Here is a 25,380-nt window from a genome sequence, read left to right on the forward strand (position 1 = left end):
CCGCCGCTGCAGATCACCCGTGCTGTGGCTCTCCTCAAGCCGTCGCTGCTCTGTCATGTTTTTGTAAAATGTGTATTTTTATTTTTAATCGGGAGAGGGTGGAATATATTATATGGCAACGGACCAGGCGGCCAAAAATAGATGGCAGCTACCACCGGAGCCCCCCAAGTGTAGGGAGCGCGGAGAGGAGCCGCAGGGCTCGGCGTGTCCTCACGGCCTCGGGCTGGCGGCCCTCAGCGCCTCGGCAGCGGTACGCTTTTTCCTCAGCGCAGGCCGCGGCCGGGGGCGGTTGCGGACCCGTCGCCCCCTCAGGGGCAGGGGGAAGCCTAGGGGTAACGTCGGGAACCTCAGGCCGCTGCCCGGGTGTAAGGTCGGTGTCCGGCCTCGGTTTCAAGTAGCTTAATATCAAGTGCTGACTAAAACCAATGGGAAAGGTGACATTTCAAGGCATGGCTTTTTTTTCTTTTAAATTGTCATTATTTCTGTAGGGTGATTGGTGGCTGTAAAAAAAGCTGGCATTGTACGCTCAGTAGTTATTTTTGATCAGTGTTTTGACATAAAATATCACTTCAATTTAAAAATAAAATGACATTTTGAATTAAAAAAATCATTTCCATGTGCTTTTGAAGGGGAAATTGAAAACATTGTTCAGAGTTGATGTTTTACTGCTGGAAAGGGAAAAGCAGGTTTCAAGTTTCCCCATCATTTTCTAACAGGGAAAACATTTGGGCCCAAAAGTATATCTTTCTAAGGCTAAATGCCTACACTGAAAAAATGTGAATCTGCATTGCTGCAGAATGGATTATGGCATCTTTTCTAGGTTGTTGCTGGTAGACTGAAGGTTTCTTAGTAATTGAAGCTCTTCAGACCTCTTTGTTACCTTACTGAGTTGTTACAGTTATGTTTTAGTGTCTTAAATGCCTGTATCTTTGCTGAATCTGTTAAGCTGCATGAATGGGCACCTGTTGATCCAAGAGCCAGTGACATGCGGATATGGGCCTGAATTTCTAACATATGTAAGCCAGGTTTGAAGGGGGAAGATGAGGGAGCTTGCTTTGAAAGCTTACTGGCTGATAATGTAGCGTATTTCTCAAAAATAGTATTTTTACTGTGGTTAAATTATCGAGGTTTACCAAAAAATTTCCCAGTGATTTGCTTTTCTTGGTCTGTAAACCCTGGTTACTCTTCAGACACACGACTGTCTTGCAGAATACTTCAATATCCTAGTTGCAGCTGTTCTTGCTAACAGGTGCTTGAAAACAATTGGGAGTCCTTGCAAAGCCCTGTTAGCTAGCAGAGGGTTCAGTCTTTTGGTCATTTTTCACCTCTTTGGAGATTTGCCAGTCCTTTGCTCAGCTGAGAGCCACAGGGCACCTCGCCAGGACTCAGAGCACCATAATTCAACATTCATAAAATGGTGCATAGGGGGCTTTCTCCTTCGTGGTATGCAGGTCAGCTTAAGCTGTGGATGTAGCAGCTTTGATATTGACCATTAATTTTATTTACAACTGAGTGCTATGTCATAGGAAGGGAACTTGGGGGAAGAGGAGTGCTTTTGTTACAAATGCAAAAGGTGGGAGAGGTCTCTTCCCTTATCTTTTGGATTTGCTTGTGCTTTTCCCATGGGACTGTGGCACTTGAATTACTTTCTTCCATTGCAGAGTTGCTGTGTAATAAATGCTTCTGGGAAGGAGTTAAAAATAGATGGTGGCACAAGAAAATATTAAAAACAAAACAAAAAGCAAAAGGTGTGGCACATAATGGTTATTTAGCAATGGCTACTGTGTAACATTTAACTAGGAAACCTGAGCTGACACTAACAATCTGGCAGTGCAGTCTGCTCATCGTTTAGTGGTTGAGTAATCTGTGAACTACTGTAAGAATTTCATTTGTGGTTCAGTATGTTCTAATGGAAAGATAGATGACAATAGCCTCTTTGTCTTCAGTGTTTGTAATGTGAACAGCTATCCTAGTGTAACTCCTAACACACGGAATTCATGAGTGAGTCCCTTCCAGAGTTGGAAGAGTATCTGAAAAACCACTAGATTTTTGAAAAGTAAAATAGTGAAGACTTTTTACTTGTCTCCTTATTTCTTAGCCTGCAGAGTGCCCTTGAAAGATGCCTTCAGTGTTTGCTCCCTGAAAACAAGGTCTACAAACTACCTGGGAGAGGGGTGGGAAAAGGAAACCAAGTTCTTACATTGACTGGATTGGTCTGACCCTGCAGTTGTCTAAAGCACCTTTTTGTTGAAGCAGGGTACTGAGACATGTCTTCTGTTCTATGTTCTGCCTCATCATCTCTGACAGTTTTGCTTCTTTTAGACTGTTTGCTCATGCTGGTGTACAAGGATAAATCTGAACGAGCAAAAGGGCATAAGGAGAGAAGCAGCATGACCTTAGAAGACATCTGTGGCTTGGATCCTGGGCTCTCCTATGAGGGCTTGAATCACACACTTGCAATCATCTGTCTCTCTCAAGTTGTGATGCTGGGATTTGAGAATAAGGAAACAATGTATGCGTGGGATGTACGAATCCGCTACAGTTTGGGGGAAGGTAACCTTTGTGTTCTCACACTTTTTTTTTGGGGGGGCGAGGGTAGGGGGAAGAAAAAGCAAATCTATAGCTAAAATGCAAATCATAAAGTATAGTTAAAAGAAAAGTGTCACTCGTATGAGAGTGAAGAGACTGGTCTTTCCCTTACATCTTAAAGCAGGTGTCCCTTATGATAGGTTTTAATTACAGTACTGATGGCTAACTAGGACATCTCTTTTTTAAATTATTTTTTATTTATTTTGGCACTGGAAGTGTGTGGCTTTGAAGCAAAGTGATCAAACTTCTGGCCCTGCATTTTTTTTTTTGAGGATTCTGACCACAGGATTCAGAGGGAGCCTGAATTAAGAGAAGGAGAGTCCTGAGTAGAACTTGGCTAGTTCAGTCCCAGTTTCCTAGCTGCCTACTAGGTGTTGCATTGATAATGCTTACTGCTGCTAGTGTTCCCTTTCAGGAAGAGACATCTTGCAATAAGGAGTGTCATAAGACACAGTCTTTTCAGCTAACTTAACTCTTGCACATCCTTTTATTTTCTTGATTAGCAGCTCTAAAATGTACAGTGATGAACAAAAAGTGATAATAGTGGTAATCTGTAGTATCTGTCTTATGTTTGTTTAGTCATAACTAGGGAAGGAGGGTAGGTGTGTGGGAGACACACATTAGCCACCTTAATCGTTTCTTACATATGCTTTGCCATCTGTTGCATTTGTGGACTTGTTCCTTTGTTATATGTACATAGAAAGATGGCCTGGGAATTTTACAGTAATAAAACATATACAACTAACGGAAGAAGGATGCATGGATGTACCACTTGGAGCTATCAGATATGAAGTCTTGCATAAGGGGAAAGGTTGGAGGGGGATTTCTGTGCAATACAGGCATGAGTAGCTGGAGTAGGTGGTAAACTTTGATGTTAGCAATATTATGTTCCAGTTCTACTTCTTTACTAGATTTGAGATCTGTGTAAAGCATAGACTTATCCTAAAATGCAAAGAAGAATTTGTATTGGACAGGTAGGTCTGGTTTTTGTGATCTTGCACTGGTGTAGTGCTGGGATTAAGAGAGTATTTTATCTCAATCTGGGTGTTACAGTTATCATTGTGATGTGAGAAAATGCAGAAGCAGCAAAGAGTTTTCTGGGTTTTTTTTAAAGGAAAGCTGTGAGTGAGGTAGGAATAGAGCCTATTGGATGAAGGTGCATGCAGCCATGGAGTAAAGATGAAGTGGGAGAGAGAGTGTGTGAAGAAATAAAGAAGTAAAAGAACAGGTATATTGTTGAACTGGCAATACTTTGTAGAATGTTAATTGCAAAAAAAAGCTCAGGAGAAGGAGAATAGACCAGAGTACAGAAAATTTGTTCCGGATTTTATCTTGGGTGCAGGTTCAGTTAAGAGAAAAGCCAAATTAAAATGAAACTAGTTTGACATAGAAAACAATTAAAGAGTGGAGGCTTATATAAAGAGAGGATGAAGACTGGTGTTTTTTCTTAGTGTAGTAAGGATGCCTTTGTGTGCCTTGGAAGTAAGGTGGCTGGGTGATAAAAATAGATGAAACACAGATGACCTCAGAGTCTGGGAAGCAAAAAAAAAAAAAAGGTGAAAGGAGTAGAAGCTGTTCTTGAATGAGGACCACAGAATGGAGGCATTTGCACTGGAGCTCCCACTGTTTTCTCTATTTTTTTTTTTAGCAGATGAGGTGGATGTAATTCCTGGAATAGAAGAACCAGGATTAGAGAAAACAGTGGAATTAAGTGAGTTGAGGTATAAGTCTGATGTGAGAAGAGTGCTCTAGCCCACATCTCATTCTGAAGAAGTTAGCATACTACAGGCTAGTGAAGGGCAGAAGATTTACTAAAGGAACTGAGAAACTGAAATAGCACCTTTTGTTCATGGCTGTATTTGGCTATGCATTTTTTTTTTTTAGAGTAGGAGAAGTAAATGGCATGGAAGGTACTTGGAAAAAAAATGTGATTCATGAAAAGTAGCATATGGCAAAAGCTTCATGTCCAGATTTGTTTTTCCCCCTACTTTGGCTTTGTTCAGATATGGATATACTGTTTGTTTGTTTTTAACAGTGGTCTAGAATCTCAGCTGCAGCTATTTGTTTTCAGCAGCTGTTGTAACATGCTACTGATTGTGTGAAGAGTGTGTTCCACTCCTCACTTAGGAGACAGAAAGAACCCCGATGCTCCTGCTCCCACTGTTTAATTGCCAGCAAAGTACTGGGCAGAAGGGTCCGACTGATAGTAAAGATTCCTTATGCAACATTATTCACCAAGGTGGTTTTGGCATCTTTTTCCACAGTTTGTTTAAGCAGGTTGTGTAACAACTGCGTGCCCAAAAGGGGACATTGTGTGACTGTTGATTTGCTTCCTAGCAGTGCTACTGGCAAAGCTGTAAGTAGAGCTGTGGTTAGTTAGAGCTATCTCTGTCTCCTTGTACATTTCACTTGAATGACTTTGTGGCTAATTCTGCTGGAGCCTTAGGGAACTTACCAGATGCATGTCACAGATGAGGAGTTGCCTTACAGCTAAGATGGTAACTAAGAATATAGCAAGTATTTAGATGAGAAGCAGGACTCTGACCTAGCTGAAATTCATGATGCTTGAAGGAGCAAAGGCAAGAAGCAGGGGAGAGTGGTTGTGAGAAGTGAGACTACCTGGAAGTTACCCTGTAGACTTCATAGGCAGGTAGCTAGGTAGATGTTTGTATGATCTTTGATGGATAACCAAAAGCTAAAACTATGTGCATCTTGGTAAATGCTCTACCAAAAACCTACAGCTGGAAATGTAACTGTTCTGATGCCTCTCTGTGCCAAGAAAGGCTTTTTTCCCCTTTTTTTTCCCTTGTCTAATCACAAGATGAAAGAAACTAGAGGAGTAGTGGAGGTCAAAAGTTATTTGAGTACTGGGTGCTTGCTTACTTAAATTGCTCCCTTTGAAACACTGTGAGATTTGAGCCCTTGAAGTGCTCCCAGTAGCTTATGATTCAGAATGCAGCAGCTCTGGAGGAGACGATGGGAGACCGGCCTAGAACAGTTGCTATGTTAGGTAAGGATCCTTGCAATATAGGAGACACTGGCATTGAGATTTGAACCTGAATTTTGTAAATGTGGATGAGACGAGTGTTTCCTTTTTTCCTGACCTTTTGAAGTTTATACTGTGAAATATGAAGAATAAACTGACATCTAAGAGTGTTTATTAGCTTTGAATCACTTAATTTTCTAGTAATTTAAAATGACTAGGTATCTATCATCACCAATTCCTGAAAGATTCACAAAGGTGAGAAAATGTGATTCTCCCCAACCCCCCCCCCACTTTACTGCTAGGGAAGGAGTGAAGCAGTTAATTAAAAGGTTGCAAATGAGTCAGTGACAGATCTCTGCTTAGAACTTGCCTACTTCTTTGAGCCTTGGCATTTGGACTCCTCAGGCTGTGTATGTGTGTATGCATGCATGTAGGAAAGGAAAAAGTCATGGGCTGTTTAGAGGAGATAGAAAGAAATGTGAGTAGTGATACAAGGATGGAAAAGGTAACTGAAGTGCGGACTGGATAACTGAGTAATTTGAGATAGGGAGTAGCCTGGATGACTTAAGATAAATTAAGATACATTTACAACTTAGTCATTTGTAGCATTAAGTCAAGATATGGGTTTTTTCCAATCCTAAACTGGTGGCATAATGGAGAGTAATAAGCTTATAACTACTCACATGGGGCTGTCTGGGCTCTGCTTTATGCCAGAGCCTCATAATGTGGCCAGGGGTCAGTCCACATTCCACAGCTGAACTGAATGACTCATGTAACAGAAGTCATGGTACCTTACTTCTATTTTCTGTAGTAATTTTGTTTTCTTCCTTATCTGATAGTTCATAGATTTCAAGTTTTTGTAGCACCTGGCACTAAACTAGAGAGTGGGCCTGCTACCCTGCATTTCTGCAATGACATTCTCGTCCTTGCAAAAGATGTTCCTCCTAGCGTCATGGGGCAATGGAAGCTCTCGGATCTGCGTCGGTACGGAGCTGTCCCAAATGGATTCATCTTTGAAGGGGGTACCAGGTGCGGCTTCTGTAAGTACAAATGGAACCTGTCTTCTAAAAGTTGTTTGAAACCTTTTTGTAAATGCCAGCCTTGTTCAAAGGGGAGCTTGCGGAACCAGCTGTGCTGCTTTGTCATACAGGCAGCCTCATACCAGAGGGGCTGTTCTACTGAGGAGATTTCTGCAGGCTTCAGCCCTGGTGTTCAGTGAAAATGTGACTGGAGTCCTGACTGAACATTGCTCTGTGGCTCTCCATAAGATGTTTATTCAACTGTTGCTATTGGACACAGAGCAAAAAATAAAATAATGACATTTTCTGGTGTGTGTCATGCAAGAGATAAGGCAAATTGGTTTAATGTTCTGATTATTAAATTATGAGTAATTATGTTGTTTGCAGAAGGAAAATTATACGGAGCTTTGAGGTTACAAGCAGCATCAAGACTCTCATTGTATAAATGCTAATGTCTGTATCCCATAGAGAACTTCTAGCTCCTAAAAGTTAGGAACTTCTGTCTGTTCCCTTCCTTCTTAGTGGTTTTGTCAGTTTGTGGGACCATGAGATCTGTGGGGTCAAAAGGAAAGCAAGCAAGCAAGCAAGCTGAAGCTAGTTTGTGTAGCCTAGTAGCTAAAATGCTAATAAGTAAGAAATAGGCTTCAAATAATGGCTTAATTTTTGAAGTATATAGTTGATTGCAAATGGATTACCTGTGAATTCCAAGCATGTGTTTTATGCAGACTTTCATTAGAATATGGAAGGAGACAAAATAATACTCTGAGGGATATCTGGGAGTGGAAATGACTACCAGGAAATAATGATGGATATCAGAACTTATGTTACCCTTTAAAAACAAACAAACAATAAACCAACAAAAAAACACACCCTAGAAACCCCTTTTTGTTTTTTTCTTTCATGCTTATTCTAGAAGGAATGTTCAGCATGAATTGACAAAGCATTTGCAATACACACTGTCTGAAGAGTTGATTTCTTAGGTATACTGCAGTTTTGAAAGGGATGTTGTGGTAGGGTGTGAAGAACAGGCATTTAGGATTCCTTAGTACATGTGGCTTTTATGATAATGTTGATGAATGGATATGGCTTCAGTTCTGGTTTTCATTCTTGAAAGTGTAAAAGTAAGGGTATTTACAGATCAAAATGAAATGTGCTGACTTACTTATCACCCATTCTGTGTGTGAGGATCTTTGTTTAGTGGGTGCCTGAACCAAATAATTTAGAAAATGCGTGATTCACTACTAGAACTGAGTACTTTGCCTGCTTGTTTGTGCTGATTATCCTCATAGAATTATTTAGGTTGGAAAAGACCCTTAAGATAGTTGAGTCCAACCATTAACACTACCAAGTCCACTACTAAATTGTGACCCTAAGCACCATGTCTGTATGTCTTTTAAATATCTCCAGGAATAGTGACTCCACTGCTTCCCTGTGCAGCCTGCCACAGTGTTTGATAACCCTTTAAGTGGAGAATTGTTTTCCTAGTATCCAATCTGGCACAACTTGAGGCGATTTCCTCTTGTTCTATCGCTTGTTACTTGGGAAAAGAGACTGACACCCACCTTGCTACAACCTCCTTTCAGGTCGCTGTAGACAACTTGCAACCAGTCAGTACATTTCTGCTGTAGTGGTTACTGTTATAGTCACCTCAATGTGTAACATGACTGCAAGGAGGTGTACAGGATAGGACTGGATTTCTAAACACAGTCCTGTAAGGAATAACGGGTGAATAAAGTGTCTCTAGTGTTTAACACAAGACCTAGTTCTGGAAAGATTCTCCAGGGGTGTAGGGACCACAGATGTTACTCAAGTAATCTGAGTGGCCTATGAGCTCTGCAAATTAGCAAAGAAAACGGTCTGCAGAAGCCAGTCTCCTTCCTGTTGGATTCTTGTCTGCTGGAAGGCAACTCCACCACAGCTTCCTAGGAGGCCCTGCAGAGCCTTACTTTGAGACATGCAATATATGTTCGTCAGTTGTACATCTCGCCTAAATCTTGTGTTCATCCATTTAATGTTTGCTGTTAGAGGATTGCCTGTGTCCAGAAATCTGAATATAGCATCTCTGCAGGTACTCTTTTGAGGTCACCTGTGTAACGTTCAGGCATTCAGCAACAAGGCACTTAAGTGTAAAGAATGAAGGTCTGTTTCAGTAGGATCTAGCTGACATACTCAATCCTAAATTACTGTGCTTAATAAAACCTATCTGTGCTCTTCATTTGGTTTTGTAATGAAATACTATTCACAATGTACTGTCAAGATCTGTATTTATGTTTAGATAACTAGTATATCACCTTACAGTTCTATGTATTGCTTATGCTATGTTATTAAAGGTGTATATGTCCCCAAATAAAATCAGACTAGTAACTAATATGAACTGTATTTATGTGACATAAAAAATGTGCAGTAGCCTGTACGGTGAATATAGACCACCTCAGTTTGTGCATTTTGCTCTTATTGCAGTGTTTACGGAATACCAATTTCAGTCTCTTTATTCATGATTGGGTTTTGTAGTAAATGCTGACATATAACATTACTAATGTACTAGGAACTTTCATTTACTGTTAATTGATTTGAAAGAAAATTTTATGCTTCAATACCTGGAATATCACCAGTTCCTACTAATGCTTGAATTTTGAAAGCTGGCAAGTATATGAACCAAAATATTAATCTGAATTAACTTTCTGTCAATTTTTGCTTAGTTGTTTGATAGTACAAATGAATGCTGTAATTTATTTTGAAAGATTAGTGGTGCTTTAGTACAGACAATTTGCTGTAGCAGTTGTGTTATTAAAGTGTTGATGAGACACTGCTGATTTGGTTTTGCAGCAGTGTTACAGAATGCTAATTATTAATTTTCTACAGTATAGCAAGAAGCTAATTTTTTTTCTTAGAATGCGATCAGAAAGAAACTTCCAGTCTGGATGTCTCAAATGGCTAAATACCACAGAATGCTTGAGGTTTGGAGGGACTCCTGGAGGTTACCTTGTCCAGCTTCCTTGCTCAAAGCAGGGTCAGCTAAAGCATATCCAGTCAGGTTTTGCATATCTCCAACGTGGGCACTCCACAACCTCTGTGAGCAACTTCTTCCTATATTCTGGTGTATTAGCCACACTTCTGAATGTTGTGTCTTCTGCAAACTTGCTGAGGGTGCACTTTGACTCATCATCCAGGTCATTAATGATGTTAAACAGCGTTAGCCCCAATACTGACCCCTTGCATACACCAGTAGAGATCAGCCTCCAGCTGGACTTTGCCTTTTCAGCCTGGCAATTCAGTCAGTTTTCGGTCTACTGTTCACTTACCTAGTCTGTACTTGATCAGTTTGTTGATGAACGCATTCTAGGAGATGGTGCTGAAATCAGGATAACAAAGTTTTCAAAGGAAACACTATCTACTGCTTCATCCACCAAGCTAGTAATCAAAGACTATCAGATTGGTTATGCATTATTTTACTTCTATAAGTCTATACTTACTACTCCCAGTCAGCATCTTGAAAATTGATATCTTCTAGGATTATTTGCAGTACTACCTTCCCTGGCCTGTGGTTCCCTGAATCCTCCTTCTTGTCCTTCTTGAAGATAGAAGGCATGTCTCCTTTCCCACACCCCACCCCAGACCTCAGGCACACCATTGCACCCTCGAGTCACCATGACCTTTCAAAGTTGATAGTGCCCTTGCAGTGACACTAACCAACACTTGCAAATGCATCCCATAAGGCCCCATGGTTCAGTTTGTTTAAATGTTCTTTAATCTGGTCCTCTTTCATCCTAAGCCTTTTTCATGTCCTTTGTAATGAGGTCCACTATTCAGCAGACAACTGAAGTTTTCCCTAGTTTTCCTTTTGCTGCTGATTTAACTGCAGAAACCCTTCTTGTTGCCTCTCACATCCCTCCATAGATCCAATTCCAGGTACAGTTAGGCTTTCCTAACCCCATTTTTGTGTGCTTGTACAGTGTGTCTGCATTCTTCTTGTGTCATCGTGGTCACCCTACTTTTATCCTATGTATGCTTTATGTTTGAGTTTTGTATTGAGTCCCATGTTCACCCATGCAGGCTTTCCTGCCATGTTTTCTTGTCTGAAGTTGCAGGAGGTGATCTGTGAAAATCAGCCAGCTCTCCTGGATCCCGCTTTTCACCAAGACTCTATCATACAGTATTCTTCCAAATAAATTCCTGTACAGGCCAAAGTCTGCTCTTTCAGACTGAGTCTAGGAAGTGGGAGTGAAGATGTTATGGGTCCTTAAGTCTTAGTTCCCAAACTTAAATCTTAGTTGTATAAGAAAGCCCAAGAATAATGAAATAAATAGCCCTTTGTTTATGTTCTTCAGCTAAATTGTGTAATTTCTTCTGTAACTTGTTCTAGATTTGATGCAATTGTTGTGCTCCAGGAATTTAAACTCATTTGGGCTTACTGAGTGTTGCTGTATCTTAATCACCACACAGCAGAAAACCTAAATGGTTCAATCCGTAGGCCAGGGTGCCAGATGCATAAGAAATGTGTAATGAGAATGGATAATACAAATGTAAAACTTGAGCTGGAGCTTGAGGCAGCTGAATTACCTATGTTATATTATGTTTTGGCGGTCCCCCCCAAGCTTATGCTAATTTCTGGTGCAAAATGGTACGGGTGTAAAAAAGGAACAAATATGATCCCTTATCTTCCAAGGGGAACTATTCTGGTTCCAGGAAGATATTCTGCATTTCTTGATATACCATTAATTAAAATGGTCTTTGAAGTTGTGGTGAGGTGTACACAGATTAAGGATCTGACTTCTGAATGACCATCAACTGTTTCTGAAGGTCCAGCACTTTCGAACACTGGTGCTGTTGTGACTCTTTAATCCTTAGAACTGAAGTGTGAATTAGGCTTAAAATGTGGTCTTGAGTTCTGTAGATCTTTTTATAGCTACAACCTTTTAATCTTTTTAAAATTTCCAACTTAAATTTTTGTGTTCTTTCATCCTAGATTGGTTTTGTACCAACATTGTCCTTTAGTATAATGTTATCTCTTCCTGATGTTTATCTCCTTAAATATTTATAGAGCATTTATTTATGCTCTCTGTCACTTTTGCTAGGTTAAGCAAACTCAGCTGTTTATCTTCTGTGTAAGATACAGGAGCTCATCAGTAGCTCTCCTGTGTACCTGTTTTTTAAATATTAATCTTTTCTTTGGTGACAAGTGACCGGAATTACAGACAAGTACTTTGGAAAGGGTCCACTATAATGCTCAACAATATAGAATTGTTTCTTTTTTCTTAACTGTCTGTGTTAATAGCTGAGAACTCTCAGTTGCCATGGGAGGGTGTTTTGGCTTCATTACTTGCACGTGTGCATTCAAAGGGAAAAATAATGTATTTGTTTTAGTACAAAATAGCTTGCCACGGTTGGAAACTCTTCACATATTGAGTTCAAGCATGTCTTGTCAAAGGAGCTCATGCCCTTAACTGAGCACTTAGCCACATCTGCAAGCATAACATTATGTAAATATGTGTTTATTCTAAATATTTGATTCAATAATGACACTAAAAGAAAATGCTTTTTAGAAATAGGACCTAAACAAAAATCTTTGTGCTGAAGGTCAGATTCAATTAGAAAGATTCCTAAAGCAATAACAGCATCTCTGCGACGTTCACCTAACTGGAAAATCCCATGGAAATCCACAGAAAATCCATGGAAAATATAATTTTGGTTATTCTTAACAGAAAAGTGTTGGTCAAGGTAAAGACCACCTTTCATCAGCTATCTGACTCTTTTACTTCGTTCTCTGAAATTCTTGAGGAATAGAACAAACAAGTAGTATTCAGGAAAAAAAAAGAGATGTTATTATAGAAGCTGTTTTAATTCCTGAATGAAAACACTCTCCATTATATTGCCATAGAAACTTCTTATAGTATTGTGTAGACTCTATTACTAATTTTACTTTCCTGTACGTTAAACCATATTTTTGCTCCATTCTTCCTGTGAAGCTCTGAATGCAGAGGATTAGTGAATTTAAGTTTCAAATACTGCTGTAATAAATACCTTACTGAAAGGAACTGATGATCATGTGGTTAGATTGCTTTCCTCTCATTAAAAAAAAACCATGAAGCCCCAAACAGAGACAAAATACTTTTGGCTATTTCTATGGTAGAACTGAGGTCTAAAAAGATCTGAATCTGTTTTACCTTTCTGTTCCTTGCTTCCTTAAAATTTTTTTTCATAAATATAAAATACTTAATTGTGTTTTTGAACTAGTTACTCAGTACAGGTTTTGTCCAACTCCGAAAGCATTGGTGTTCAGTCCAGGTAGAGTGAACTAAGATAATGCTGAGATTTCAGACATTAAATCTAAGTGCATTTTCAAGATGGATAACACCAGTTTATTCTTAAATAGGAAAGAGAGCATTTACATTTTGAACTTATCTTGCTCTTAACATCACAATTGTACTGCCAGAGATTAGAAAATTCTTTATTCTCCTTCTGACAGCTGCAGATAAGTCTATCTCTGGGGCAAAATTTGGCTCCCTCTGCCCCCAGCTCCTCTGTAGCTGAAGCTCAATCACACATATCTCGTTTGCAAAAAAAAAAGGCATCTGGGCCTAAGAGTCAATTGAGTGGTTTACTTAGAGGAACAGGCTGGAAAGAAAGAGCCTCTCACTGTCCTAAGTTGCTAGTTCAGTTCGTGTGCACTGATTAAAGTGACTATTTTCCAGGAGAATCTTGACTTTGAGGTCAATGTGAATTAAATTCAAGTAGGGTAATAAAAAGGTATGTTAATGCCATGGGAATTCAGGCTCTCCAATGTTCAAGTACTTGAGGATTAGCTTCCAGAGCCTAGGTTGAAGCTGCTTCATGTTTTCTGACAGCATTTTCTAGAAGAGAGGAAATTGTAGGACCCTTGGTGCCCTTTGAAAGAAGAAATGATACTGCTGCTGCTAGCTACAGGATAAACAGGAATATTTCTCTAATCTTTTTGATATTTTGATGAAATTAGATGCTTCTAACTTTCTTTCTAAGACTTCTGGAAGTGGCTTTTAAAAATAATTCTGATACAGTGGAAGTGCATGTCTGGAAGGGCCAAAGGAGAAGAGGAGGAATCTTGTAACAAATGGGAGTTTATTGAAAAATTAGAAGTGGCAGAGGTGGCTGAACTGGGCTAACATCTGGAACGTGTGGATTAAAACTTGTGTTTATGTGCAGATGTTGTTCTGTTGCTGTCTCCTACGTAGGCCTACTGTAGATAACAAACATCCTCATCTTCTTTTTAGTAGTCATACCCATGTCCTAGTTGGCAATAATAGGAAAACCTGTTGTCATTTTCACCAGAGAGAAGAGCAGCCTGAGCCATGCGGCCTGAAATACCTCCTAAAGGGGTTGTTCAAAGCCAGGATTGAAACATACTAGTTGGGCAACAGGATAATTGCCGTGAACTGAGCTGCCATGGTTTGTACCTGTCCTGTAGCTAAAAGACTCCAGGCTTTAGCAGTGTCTGGCATCTGTCAGGAGTAATAATTCATGGGAATGGACTGACTCTTCCTCTCTGCTTTCACACACAGTACAACCTTTAAGTAATTTTTTGTTAGTTGTGTGTTTGCTCATGGGTTTGCCTTTTTAGTATGACGAATTAAAATCAGACCATAACAAGATTTAATAATACTTGGAAGTTTTATGAAATTGGCAACTTCTCGTGGATATTTGGGATACTGTACAATGCTTTATTGCTTTCTGCCACAGAGGACTGGCCTAGCGTTTCAGCCTTATGCAAGTAGTTGCAGGCTGCTTTTCACCAAGTCTCTTACACCCATGTGGAGAGTGAGCTTTTCAGTCTAGTAAACAGCTGCATGGTATTACAGTGATGCATACCACATATTCCTCAGCTTCCAAATGTTTGAGCACCAAATCTGTTCCTACATGACTGAGATGTGTAGTTTCTAGTAGTGAATTTCTTGGCTTTCTCAAGAAGGCAGAAAATAAATGTCATAGCTGGCTTTTATGTATGCTTTTAAAACATAACTCAGTTAAGCCTTACCTATTCATTCATCTCACCTGATGGCTTTTGCAAGGGTCCTCTACTCTTCCCCTCTACTCTGCCCTGGTGAGACCGCATCTGGAATATTGTGTCCAGTTCTGGGCCCCTCAGTTCAAGAAGGACAGGGAACTGCTGGAGAGAGTCCAGCGTAGGGCTACAAAGATGATCAAGGGAGTGGAGCATCTCCCTTATGAGGAGCGGCTGAGGGAGCTGGGTCTCTTTAGTTTGCAGAAGAGGAGACTGAGGGGAGACCTCATTCATGTTTATAAATATTTAAAGGGTGAGTGTCACGAGGATGGAGCCAGGCTCTTCTCGGTGACAAACAATGATAGGACAAGAGGTAATGGGCACAAGCTGGAACCCAGGAGGTTCCACTTAAATTTGAGAAGAAACTTCTTCTCAGTGAGGGTGACAGAGCACTGGAACAGGCTGCCCAGAGAGGTTGTGGAGTCTCCTTCTCTGGAGACATTCAAAACCCGCCTGGACGCCTTCCTGTGCAACCTCATCTAGGCGTTCCTGCTCCGGCAGGGGGATTGGACTAGATGATCTTTTGAGGTCCCTTCCAGTCCCTAACGTTCTGTGATTCTGTGATTCTGTGGTCCTCAGACTTCTTCCTTCCCCTGCAGTCTAATTGTACCTAGCAAAACAAGAAAGAAAACATTTCCTCTGAGAGTCGATCGGCACTTACGGTGATCACGTGAATAACAGAGTCTGCAAAGAAATAATTTATGCATATGTGTATATTGGATTCCTATCCACGTGCAAATGTGCATACACTGTTTGCACTATTTATATAAAGGCCATCACATTTGTTTTTGAGATTTACAAATGCATGGTAGTTCTTTGCAGAAATCATTCTTTGAGTTAAGCAGCTGGCTCACATGCACACATTTACTTTTTTCTTTCCATTAGAGCCAAAGTCTTGTAGAGCCTCTTAGGATTTTAAGTAAGATTCTTGGCAATAATGATAAAAGAACAAAGTGGTCCAGATGTACTCTTTATGTACAGAAATATTTGAGGAATCTTCATCCATGGCAACATGGATGTGTAGGACTCTGCTGAATTATCAAGCCACATTGTATATCATTGTGCTCAAGATACTTAGCCATCTGTTATATTGTCTCTGTACCCTGCTTCCATATTGTGCATGGGTTGGGAAGGTCAGCCCAGCAAACCCTTATGCTGTGTCCCTCAAGAAAGGCATGTCTTCTGGCATCAGTGTGATTCATGGGGGAAGAGCCATACCATCCAATATAGGCAAACTGGTTTCCCTAGGCTCCCTCTACTCCATGGAAGAGAAGGTGGCAGCTCAAAGGAAGAGGTGAATTTCAAGTCATTCCTGAATACAAAATGTGAACCCAGCTTTTTCTAATACAGGGTTCTATGTACAACTCTTTGGTATCTCTTTGGGAGGGGAAATGGGACAAGACTGTGAGTCACCACCTGAAACTTTCATACCTGTCAGACTGCATGGTTAGTGTTGTAATCACCTAGATGGTCTCTGATACTGAAGCCAGGGTGTAGTATGTGTCATGAGGAAATGTGGGACAAACTGTTTTTAAAAATAAGAATAATGAAAACAGTACTACAGAAATGTGGAGTTACGTAGACTTTCCTCAGGTTTGCATTTCATGAGCTAGTCTGTGTTCATCTTTTCAGTTGCTTAAACATAGCTTAGTGGTTTAATGTTTGTCTGTCCTGAGTCTCAAGGAGTATGTTTGAGACCTTGTGATCTAGGAATGATTGGCAAGCCAGCCTTTAAGTATAAATTTAACTTCTACTGGTGAGTGAATTCCAATTCCAGTTGAATTTACAGCAGTTCACCAAAGGAAATAAACTGTGCCAGGAACAGAATTTCTCTTTCTTTGGCTGGAGAAGTTTTGATCAGTAATATCTGAAGAGGAACAAATGTGGTGGAGTGACAAATCAAGCTACAAAGATGCTACTAGTAATGGTGTCTTGAATAGATTTAAGCAGAACAGGTGGAGACTTAGATGTGACATAAATTGAGAATGACAAGTGTGTGCAGCGGAATATGCTTTTCTTCTTGTGGTCAGTTTACTGCTTGCTGGCTGTATCTAATTTAGTATAATAGTTAATTCAGTTATTTATTTCCTGAAGGCACTGGTTACTGGGGTGGTCTTTTGTATGGTGTTTTAAGATCATACAAAATGTCAACTAGACTTTCCCTGATGTGAAGAATGTTTAGACCGACAATTCTCAAATAAAATATTCTGTGGAGCACTTCTCATCTTGTGTGTTGTCTATGTAGGCATGTACCTTGCAGCTCAGAACTTGTTTGTTTATTTAGTGATTCTCATTCTAATTTTGCTTGGGGCTCTTCTTAATGAATGGAAAGCAAAATATCAGAATAGAGCAAAGGGTAAAGATCTGATGACAACCTGTGGAGTCGTGTTTCGTTCTGTTAATAATAGACACATAGGACTCAGCTTAGGAAAACGTGTAAGACAATCTAGCAATATAACCAAATCCTAATTCATTGGGATATAAAAAACTGCTCTTGATTAAAATTGGGTAAAAGTAGAATTAACTTGGTTCATTTTGGTGAAGACACTTTTTAAATATCCCTGACACCTGTATAGTTAAGTTTTTATCTACAAAATTTTAGAGGTAAATAAGAATAAAAGCCGCAGACAGCTGTTCAGCATATGGCTTATATTTTGGCATTACTCTAATTGCCTGAATCCCAGAAAATTAACACAAATGATGAGGTAGCTATTGAATGTATGTGTGTGTGCACTGACCTGAATTTTTTTCTCTTTATTTCTTTTCTTTGGAGAACATGTCTTGTTGATTTCTCTTCATGGCTTGCACTTAATACTCTTTTGATTGCTAAATTATAAATAGCTGCAGCTAAATATATTTCTAATGTATCCTAGTGAAAACACATATTTATGTTGTGCTTTCTTGCAGGGGCTGGTGTTTTTTTCCTTTCTTGTGCCGAAGGAGAGCAGATCAGCTTTCTGTTCGACTGTATCGTCCGTGGCATCTCCCCGACGAAAGGCCCTTTTGGTTTGCGTCCAGTCCTACCAGGTTAATATAGGAAGTATGGAGTAACCGAGCAATGTAGGAACTTGCTATGTCTAGCACTTATTGCTGTGAATGTAAGAACAGCTTGCAGACACTAAGTGTGTAGAAAGTGCAAAGTGGTTTTCATTCTGAAATGCCACAGTACAGATCCATCAGTTGAATGTACTCGGTTTCCCCCTTCTGCTCTGGCTCATTCATATTTCTGGTGATATTGCTGACTTTAAGCCTTCTGTTATTTAATAGTACTAAAATATGGCAATTTGAATTGAAAAGAACCCTAACCTTTAGTTTTAAACTTACACAGTTCGACTTGGAGCCACATCTGCATTACTGTTTTGGTACTTTAATGGAAAACTAACTTCTGGGGCATTTTGAGTTCATCCAAAACACTTAAAACTAAGCCTTGCCAACCTTAGAAAACTTGGTCAGACCTCCATTTCACATTTCAGTTTTGCAGCTTGAGCTGCTTTTCTGATGTGCAAGGATAAATTCCTGTTTTATGGTAAATGCTGCAGCACTGGAAGATTCAGAGTGGAAATTAGATGGCATCATAGTAAGCCCTTTTGTCTTTTGACTTTAGCTGATGAAGAAATATTGAGTCAGAATGACTGTGTCAAGCAGGGCAAGAGTGCGGAAATGAGATTGCAGAAAAATGTCTCTGAATTGGCCATGGGATATACTGGGAGTAGGCTGCAAGAACAGTGAAGGGTGAGGTGGGATTTGTGGGAAATACTTAGAATTTCTGTTGAAGTGTTAGGCAGTTAATAGGTGTTTGACAGGTTTTTATTGCTGTTGTAAGCTTAAGGTAATTGGGGGAAGGAAATGTGATTGAAAAGATTAGATCTGGATGCAAAGCTTGTGAAATAAATTAAGAAAAGCTAGTTGAGGTAAACGCAGTAGACACAAAGCTCAGTTAATCTCTTCTTTCCCATAGTTGTAACACTGAAGTAAACAAAACAATCAGGCAGAATAGCGGGCAGTAAAACCTCATTCTTCTTATATGATGCTTACATTCAACTAAGTGGAGTGTTAAAAGAAAGCAAACAACAAAAAAACAACAACAGAAAACCCAAAACCAATGCTTATACTTAAAGCTTTGCCATTTAACACATCATTTGTGCATATCTAAAGCTATATTACACATATAAAACTCCTAAATCTTTAACAAAAAATTATGTCCAGAAAAATTAAGTCTACAAGCAATTATTATTGTCTTTTTTTTTTTAATTTTAGTTTTAGATGTTACACTCTTTGAAAAATCTATTTTTATGCCTCTATGTATTGTAGAGAAGCACATCTGCTTTTGCATCTTAGTTATCAACTCTGGTGTTTGTGGGTTGTTATACATAGCCACATTCCACATTCCCTTCCTCTTTCAAGTGCTCTGACCTCACTGAAGTGCATTAAGTGGATGTAGAATATCCTCAGGATTATTTGGTGAGTTTTGTAAGGGAAGACGTCTTTTCTGAGGTAATTTTAATTTGTCTTCTGTGCTTGATGGACTTGCCACTACAATTATGTGAAGACATAGTCAGCCACTCGATTTCACCTTGTTTCCCTGGACAGGAGCAGTGTTCTATAGGAAACTGTGCTGAGGTTCTTGCAGACTCCTCTGCAGCGCTTTTCCAAGATACACTGACCCCTCCAACTTATGTTTCCCTGTATTTTTACCCTCGTCTCTTCCAGTTTGTTGTCACCCCCTATGTATTCAGCCCTTCATAGAAAATTTTTACTTTTTTTGTTTTCCTTCATTTACTATCCCATGCAAAAGCTTGCACAGACCTGTTGAAGGCACATGCATGTGTACAGTAGTGATTCATCCATGAACTAACTTTCCTTATCAAGTATGCTGTTACACAGAATATACTGTATTGCTTGAAAAAGTCAAATCTCTACCAGCTGCATACTGTGTCTGACAAGAGTATTGAAATTCACCCAACCTTTTGAAAGGGTTTGTTATTAAGTAGATTAATCATCTGCACATCTTGGGTAACTAGATCAAAACTTCCAGACTGGGGATTCTGCTAAGAAACATCTAGTCAATGTTATTGATATTTACAGCAGTGCAGAAGGCTACACAGCCTCAACTGTGCTTTATACGTGCAATGTTCTGCTTTTGTGTAATTTAAAAGCTGTTATAGGAAAAAGCCTTCTCTCCACAGTTTGTGGTTTGCATTTGGCTTCTTGCTGTTGCCTGTACCTTTTCAACTTGAACATGAAATATGCTTGAATAACTCTTAGGTATTTTCAAGAAAGGAAAACATACAAAGGGCAGCTTTCCAGAGAAAATGTAATGTGGTGAAAAAATGTCACATTGTCAGTGCTCGTGGACACCAATGCCCACAAGACAAATATAATCTGGAGAAGTTATGCAGTCAGCATCTGCTTAATCTGTTTTTGGAAAAAGGTTAATGAATGAAGCCAGTGGCTTTATATACAAACAGCTCAACCATATCGTTAAATGGAGTGCTGAAATACGTAAGTGTTAGCATGAAATTAGTAGGAAATGATAGAGACTGGTTTGAAGAGGACTGGAAAATGACGAGTTTTCTTTCTTTTACTTGCCATAGTGATTCTTTAAATAAATGTAAAATGCCCATTATTCAAAGAGAGTTTGTAAACTGCATGTGCAAGAGGTATCTGCTCAGGTACAATATTCACATTTTCTTTTCAGGATTGTCGTTTTTAAAAAATATGCCTTCTTTAAAAGTTTGGTGTTTATATAACATAGATATCTGATTACTATATGTATTTTATTATGTTGTCTATAAAATACGTAATGAAAATGCTGTGCAGTAGAACTTGTCAACTTGACTGACCATTGCAAGGTATCAAAATCTGGTCTAATCTCTCAGAGCTGGTCTGCTTTGAGCAGCAGGTTAGATTTGAGAACTCCTGAGATCCCTTCAGCCTGAATTATTCTGTGACTTTTTGGAAATGGGTATCAAATGAATATGAATATTCTCAGGATAAAAAGAATTCTATTATGTGTATAAACAACATAAAATAGAAAAGGAAAATAAGATTAGATATTTTACACTTTACTACTGTGTGGTACTTACTTTGGGAGTCTATTAATTCTGCAAAACTGTACCAAAATACTCCTATTGGTAGCTCCATTAACAGATTGGAGGTTTTGATTTGTTAAAGGCTGGAATGATCAGGTCTCAAATTAAAGACATATGGCATTGAGTGGGAATGCACTGGTAGTATAGGTATCCCTAGATGTTTTTATTTAGCGTGGCATTTTAAATAAAGGACTCAAAAGAGTGACAGGATGTCTTTGGATGGCTTGTTTTCCCCAGCTATCAGTTGGAAGATAATGGCTGTAATTGGCTGCTCTCATAGTCTCTTTTTTTTTTTTTGACAGAGTAATGAATCACTGATTGCATGGTTTGTAACCTATACTGAATTTGCATGCATATTATTTGAGAAGTGTTTGTTTATCAGGTGTGCGTTGAACTCCTTTTCACTAGCAAGAGTCATCTTGAATGCTGAACAGCAAAGGCCCAGCAGCCGATCAGTGATATCTTTGGTCAGTAGGCAGATCAGTACTCTCTAAATCTGGCTAAGGCTCCGGGACAGTCTAGTCCTGCAGGCTGGAAAGACCCCAAGTGTAATGTTGATAGTCTTGATGCTCTCTTTTAATTTTGGAAGCTTTTTCAGGCTGCTTTGTGACTGACTGGAGAGTGTGCAGTGCTGCTTGCTGAGGATCTATCTGATGCTCTTTCTTTTTGTTGAAGCTTGATACACCTTTGGCCATTGCAAGACAGCTCTGTGGCTGCCTTCTGCAGTATCTGTACCAAGTGGATCCTCCTCAAACTTGTAGGACATCTTTTCATTCCTCCAGACATTTTACAAGGTGTGGAGATGTTAGCATGAAGGTGAGGGTCCAGGCCTGATTTGCAAATGTGCCTACAGTTGCAAAGGAAGAAAGAAAGGAGCAATGTTCAGCCTAACTTGTCTAACTTTGTTTAATAAAGTAATTAACCAATGTTGCATTTTAAAGATGCATATAATCAAGCATATCTTAGGTAGCTGCTGACTTAACTTGATACGATACATTTTTTTCCTGACAGGTGCTTACTGAACTGCCCTGGAGCTTTGAATTACTGTGACACTTTATTCGTATGTTATGTTACCAAAGTATTCAAAATCTCCCACGATGAGCAGCTGATGTGGCTTGAATGAATATCCACCAACGTAATATAAAAATAAAATCTCCATCAGAGGCATTTTTAGTCCAGGCAAATTTGATTTAATCCTTCCCCTTTGCCCCAAAGCAGGGTTTAAGAAGATTTCAATGATTGCCTCACACAAAGGATTTTTCTTCATAGCAAGGGATCAATTTTCATTTGGAAAATAATGAAACAATTTCTTAATTGAAGGAGCTGAGTGAATCTAACTGCGTAGATTCCATGGGAGTAAATCACATTATAAGATACATTTGTTTAGAGTTTGGGATATGAAGGAACTAATTGGTCTTAGAGTTGTTTGAGCTACTGTAGGACGTTGTGTGGGCAGAAGCTGTCTGAACTTCCTTGGACAGCTGTGTCAGTACCGGTCATGCTGCTGCTGTCCCCCCATGGTAGTAATATGGCAAATTACTGCAGTTATTTAGAGGCTTTATATTGTGCATGCACAAGGTATAGGATGATGCCAACAAATCCAACTTTACTGTTGAAAAAGCCCTTGTTTGTACCATTTTTAAGACCATATTTCTACACTCATTGAACAGGTCATGGGTTATGCCCTTCAGTAAGGACTGGTCTCTGAAAGGTGGCTCCAGTGACTGACTTCAGTCCTTGGTCTTATCTTGTAGCAAAACCTCCTGATTAGTGGTTGGTAGTCTATAACCAAAAATACTGGTGTAAGAATCTGCTGCAATTTTATACACACGTTTTATGCATAGGCAATCCTTACGGGAAATTTAACTGAAAAATTATCAGTCCTGTTGGGCAGACAGCACACCTAGAGGTTTCATGTTGTTGGGTGAAACCTGTTGTGTTCTGTAGCTGTGCAGCTGATGGGAAATTTGGCTTTTAGAAACAATTGAACATATGAAATGCAAGCTTACTGATTTGCTTCAACTTCCCTCCTACCTCCCTATCTTGTATTTTATTATAGGCCATTTTTGCACGTTGCTTGACCATTTTTTAAAAATTTTATCTTTTGCTGTCTGTAAGAGGGATATTGGTTACTAAAAAACTAATAGTTGTGTAAGTGCCCTAGTAACATTCTGAAAACCTGCATTTATCAAGTAACCATATTTTGAGGAAAGTAGAAAGATCTTTCCTACTGACAGTTCTTTGCTGTGGGAAGGGTTAGTGTCTGTTGCATTTTAGCTTGACTAATTTGCTGATCTCTTATGCCAACTTTATACTCAAAGTGCTTGTAGAACATCTTTGTTGAACCTTCTGGGACACAGAGGCATTTAACTAGATACAGCCGAGTAACTGGAGCAGGGGATGTTCAAAAATAGATTCAAGCCTGTAACACTGTATGCCACTGAGCAGATCCTTGCATAGACCTGTCTGGGTTGCACCATAGGTGCTGGTGGCCAAATCTTGCATTTTCCTTTGGCGAAGGTCCATATGGAAGGATTGGGGATTTCGTTTGAGTAAGCAGTTACACAAGGTTTGAACTAGTCAATGCTTGATATGAGTTGTATTGCAGGGACAGTAGGAATGGAGTACTAACAAAATAGTCCATATCAAACAGTCCTCTTTTCTGCTCTTAAAGTTAAGTTTGCAGAGTGTCAGACACTGACACCTAGCACTGTTTGAGCTGGGAGATGCAGGGGTCACAGACCCTGTTTGTCACAGGCATTGATTGGTGCCTTGTCCCTGTTAGAGCATCTTTGATTTCCACCATACGCTTGTTTTAGAAGGGCCATGGCTTGTTATGCTCATCTTCTCCAGACTGCAGACTGCTAAAGATGGAAACCCCCTCTACATGTGAAAGAAAGTTCAGCATTGTCACTGCTGTCCCTGTGATGCGCTCGGATCTATGCAGGGCAGGTCAGAAAGTGACCACAGTTAGAGAGGAGGGAAGTGGCAGCTTGTTTCTCAGGTAGTTTATGTAGGGACTCTGATGGAGCCTCAGCTCACCTGGAAATGCTCTTTCCTGTGGTCATGAGCTTGCTTTGACTGGTGTGTTTACAGCCGCAGACCCAAGTCTTTTAAAACTGAAAGACCTAGGATAAAAATGAAACTTTTCTTTCATAATTTCAGCTGGTTTTTATTTTCTTAACTCAACCACAGCAATGTGTGACCCTTTTAACCCTTTTTTCCCCATTTTATTAAATGATTCATGATTAAATGTTGTGGTGTGCTACTGCTACCCAGTTGATCAGATATATAAGAGCTGCAGTTGTGAGGAAACTTGTATCTGTCATTAATTCCTTTCCCTGTGTAATTTGTAAGAGCTACTGAAACTTCTGATGAACAAGTTAGCAGACCATATCGTTTGGAGCTGCTGAACATGTCAGTGCTGTTTGAAGAAATCTCTTAAGATTTCTCTTGGGATAATGGTTATGATTCTTTTCAACATCTGGTTTTATTGTTGTGCCTGGTTGGAAACAAAATGTTTTAGAGGAAACTGGCCTGTTTTACTGATGAAAGCACTTCTGCATTATGTATAACTTTCAGTCTTTCTATTGGAATAGAAGGAGCCTTCTTCATTGAAGTGATTTCATCTGGAATGACAAACTCAATAAAATGTACAGGGAAAATCCCCGATAGTACTTTTTAGGAGTGGTTTTTGCCATTCAGAATTGTCTTGTATTAAACATGAGGACAGAGGGCAACCAGGTTGCTTATTTAACCTCTGACTTTTGAACATAATAACCTTCTGAACATCAAACTCAAAAGCAATGTCTTTGTAACTAGATGATCTTGATTGGAAGCTATCAGTTTAATTGCTACGAGACTGAGTTTATGATGTAGATTTGTAAAATTGTAAAATGAAAAATTTGGTCTTAGTGATAAAATTCTCAGTGGGTTTGGTGAAGTCAGGACACAATTTACAGGTCACATATTAGTTTTCTGCTCGTCTAGACCTGCTGAATGCTAATTATCTCTGTAGCTACCACCTTCAGTGCTGTGCTCTTCAGGGTTCTGTCCCTGGGGGTTACTCTTACAGACATTGGGTATAATCTCTGAAAGTCTTTGACACTTATAACTTATTATGTAGCATTTCTCCAGGATATGCTTGAAGGAAGATTGTCCCATACATTTTCCAATCGGTATATTCCCTTTCCTTTACTAGAAGATCAAACATAAGAACAGAGCATCTAACATAAGAATGTCTTTTTTTCTTTCCTTATTTGTACAGATTTTCCATGTTTCTTCTTTTTCTAATTTACTTATTTTCTGCTTCTTTTTAAAGATCCAAGTACAAATCCAGCCTATTCAGAAGAAAGATTGGCTCATGAAGCTTTGCAATTAGAAAAGCGCTTGAGCTTGCTCTCCCATACAAGTCGCCAGGGCAGTGGAGGTAAGAAATATTTTATAATTAAATAAAAATAAATGGTGTTTCTTCCTTCCCAGGCTTTAGAAATGAACACATATATATATAATTATAAGATGCTGAGCTTAAAATTAAAAATAATAGAGAAATGGTCAAGATATCTGATTTGGCTGCTGTTGCTTATAGGGCAATATTTATGTTGTAAAGGGATTAATTAATCCCTTTAATTATAATAATGATTAATTATAATTAATAAT

General features: G+C 39.3%; 1 protein-coding gene across 1 annotated transcript; it reads left to right on the forward strand.

Annotated features, from left to right (window-relative positions):
• Positions 1 to 112: 112 nt before the first annotated feature.
• On the forward strand, positions 113 to 25,150 carry LOC104537066 (protein Dok-7-like; the record flags this gene model as incomplete). Its single annotated transcript, XM_010179847.1, has 5 exons — positions 113 to 365; positions 2,323 to 2,553; positions 6,415 to 6,615; positions 17,537 to 17,656; positions 25,043 to 25,150. Coding segments are annotated over exons 1-5 (913 nt in total), but the record flags the coding sequence as incomplete, so codon positions are not given.
• Positions 25,151 to 25,380: the final 230 nt, after the last annotated feature.

Source organism: Mesitornis unicolor, unplaced genomic scaffold (assembly GCF_000695765.1).
Source record: "Mesitornis unicolor isolate BGI_N332 unplaced genomic scaffold, ASM69576v1 scaffold3840, whole genome shotgun sequence".
NCBI lineage: Eukaryota > Metazoa > Chordata > Aves > Mesitornithiformes > Mesitornithidae > Mesitornis > Mesitornis unicolor.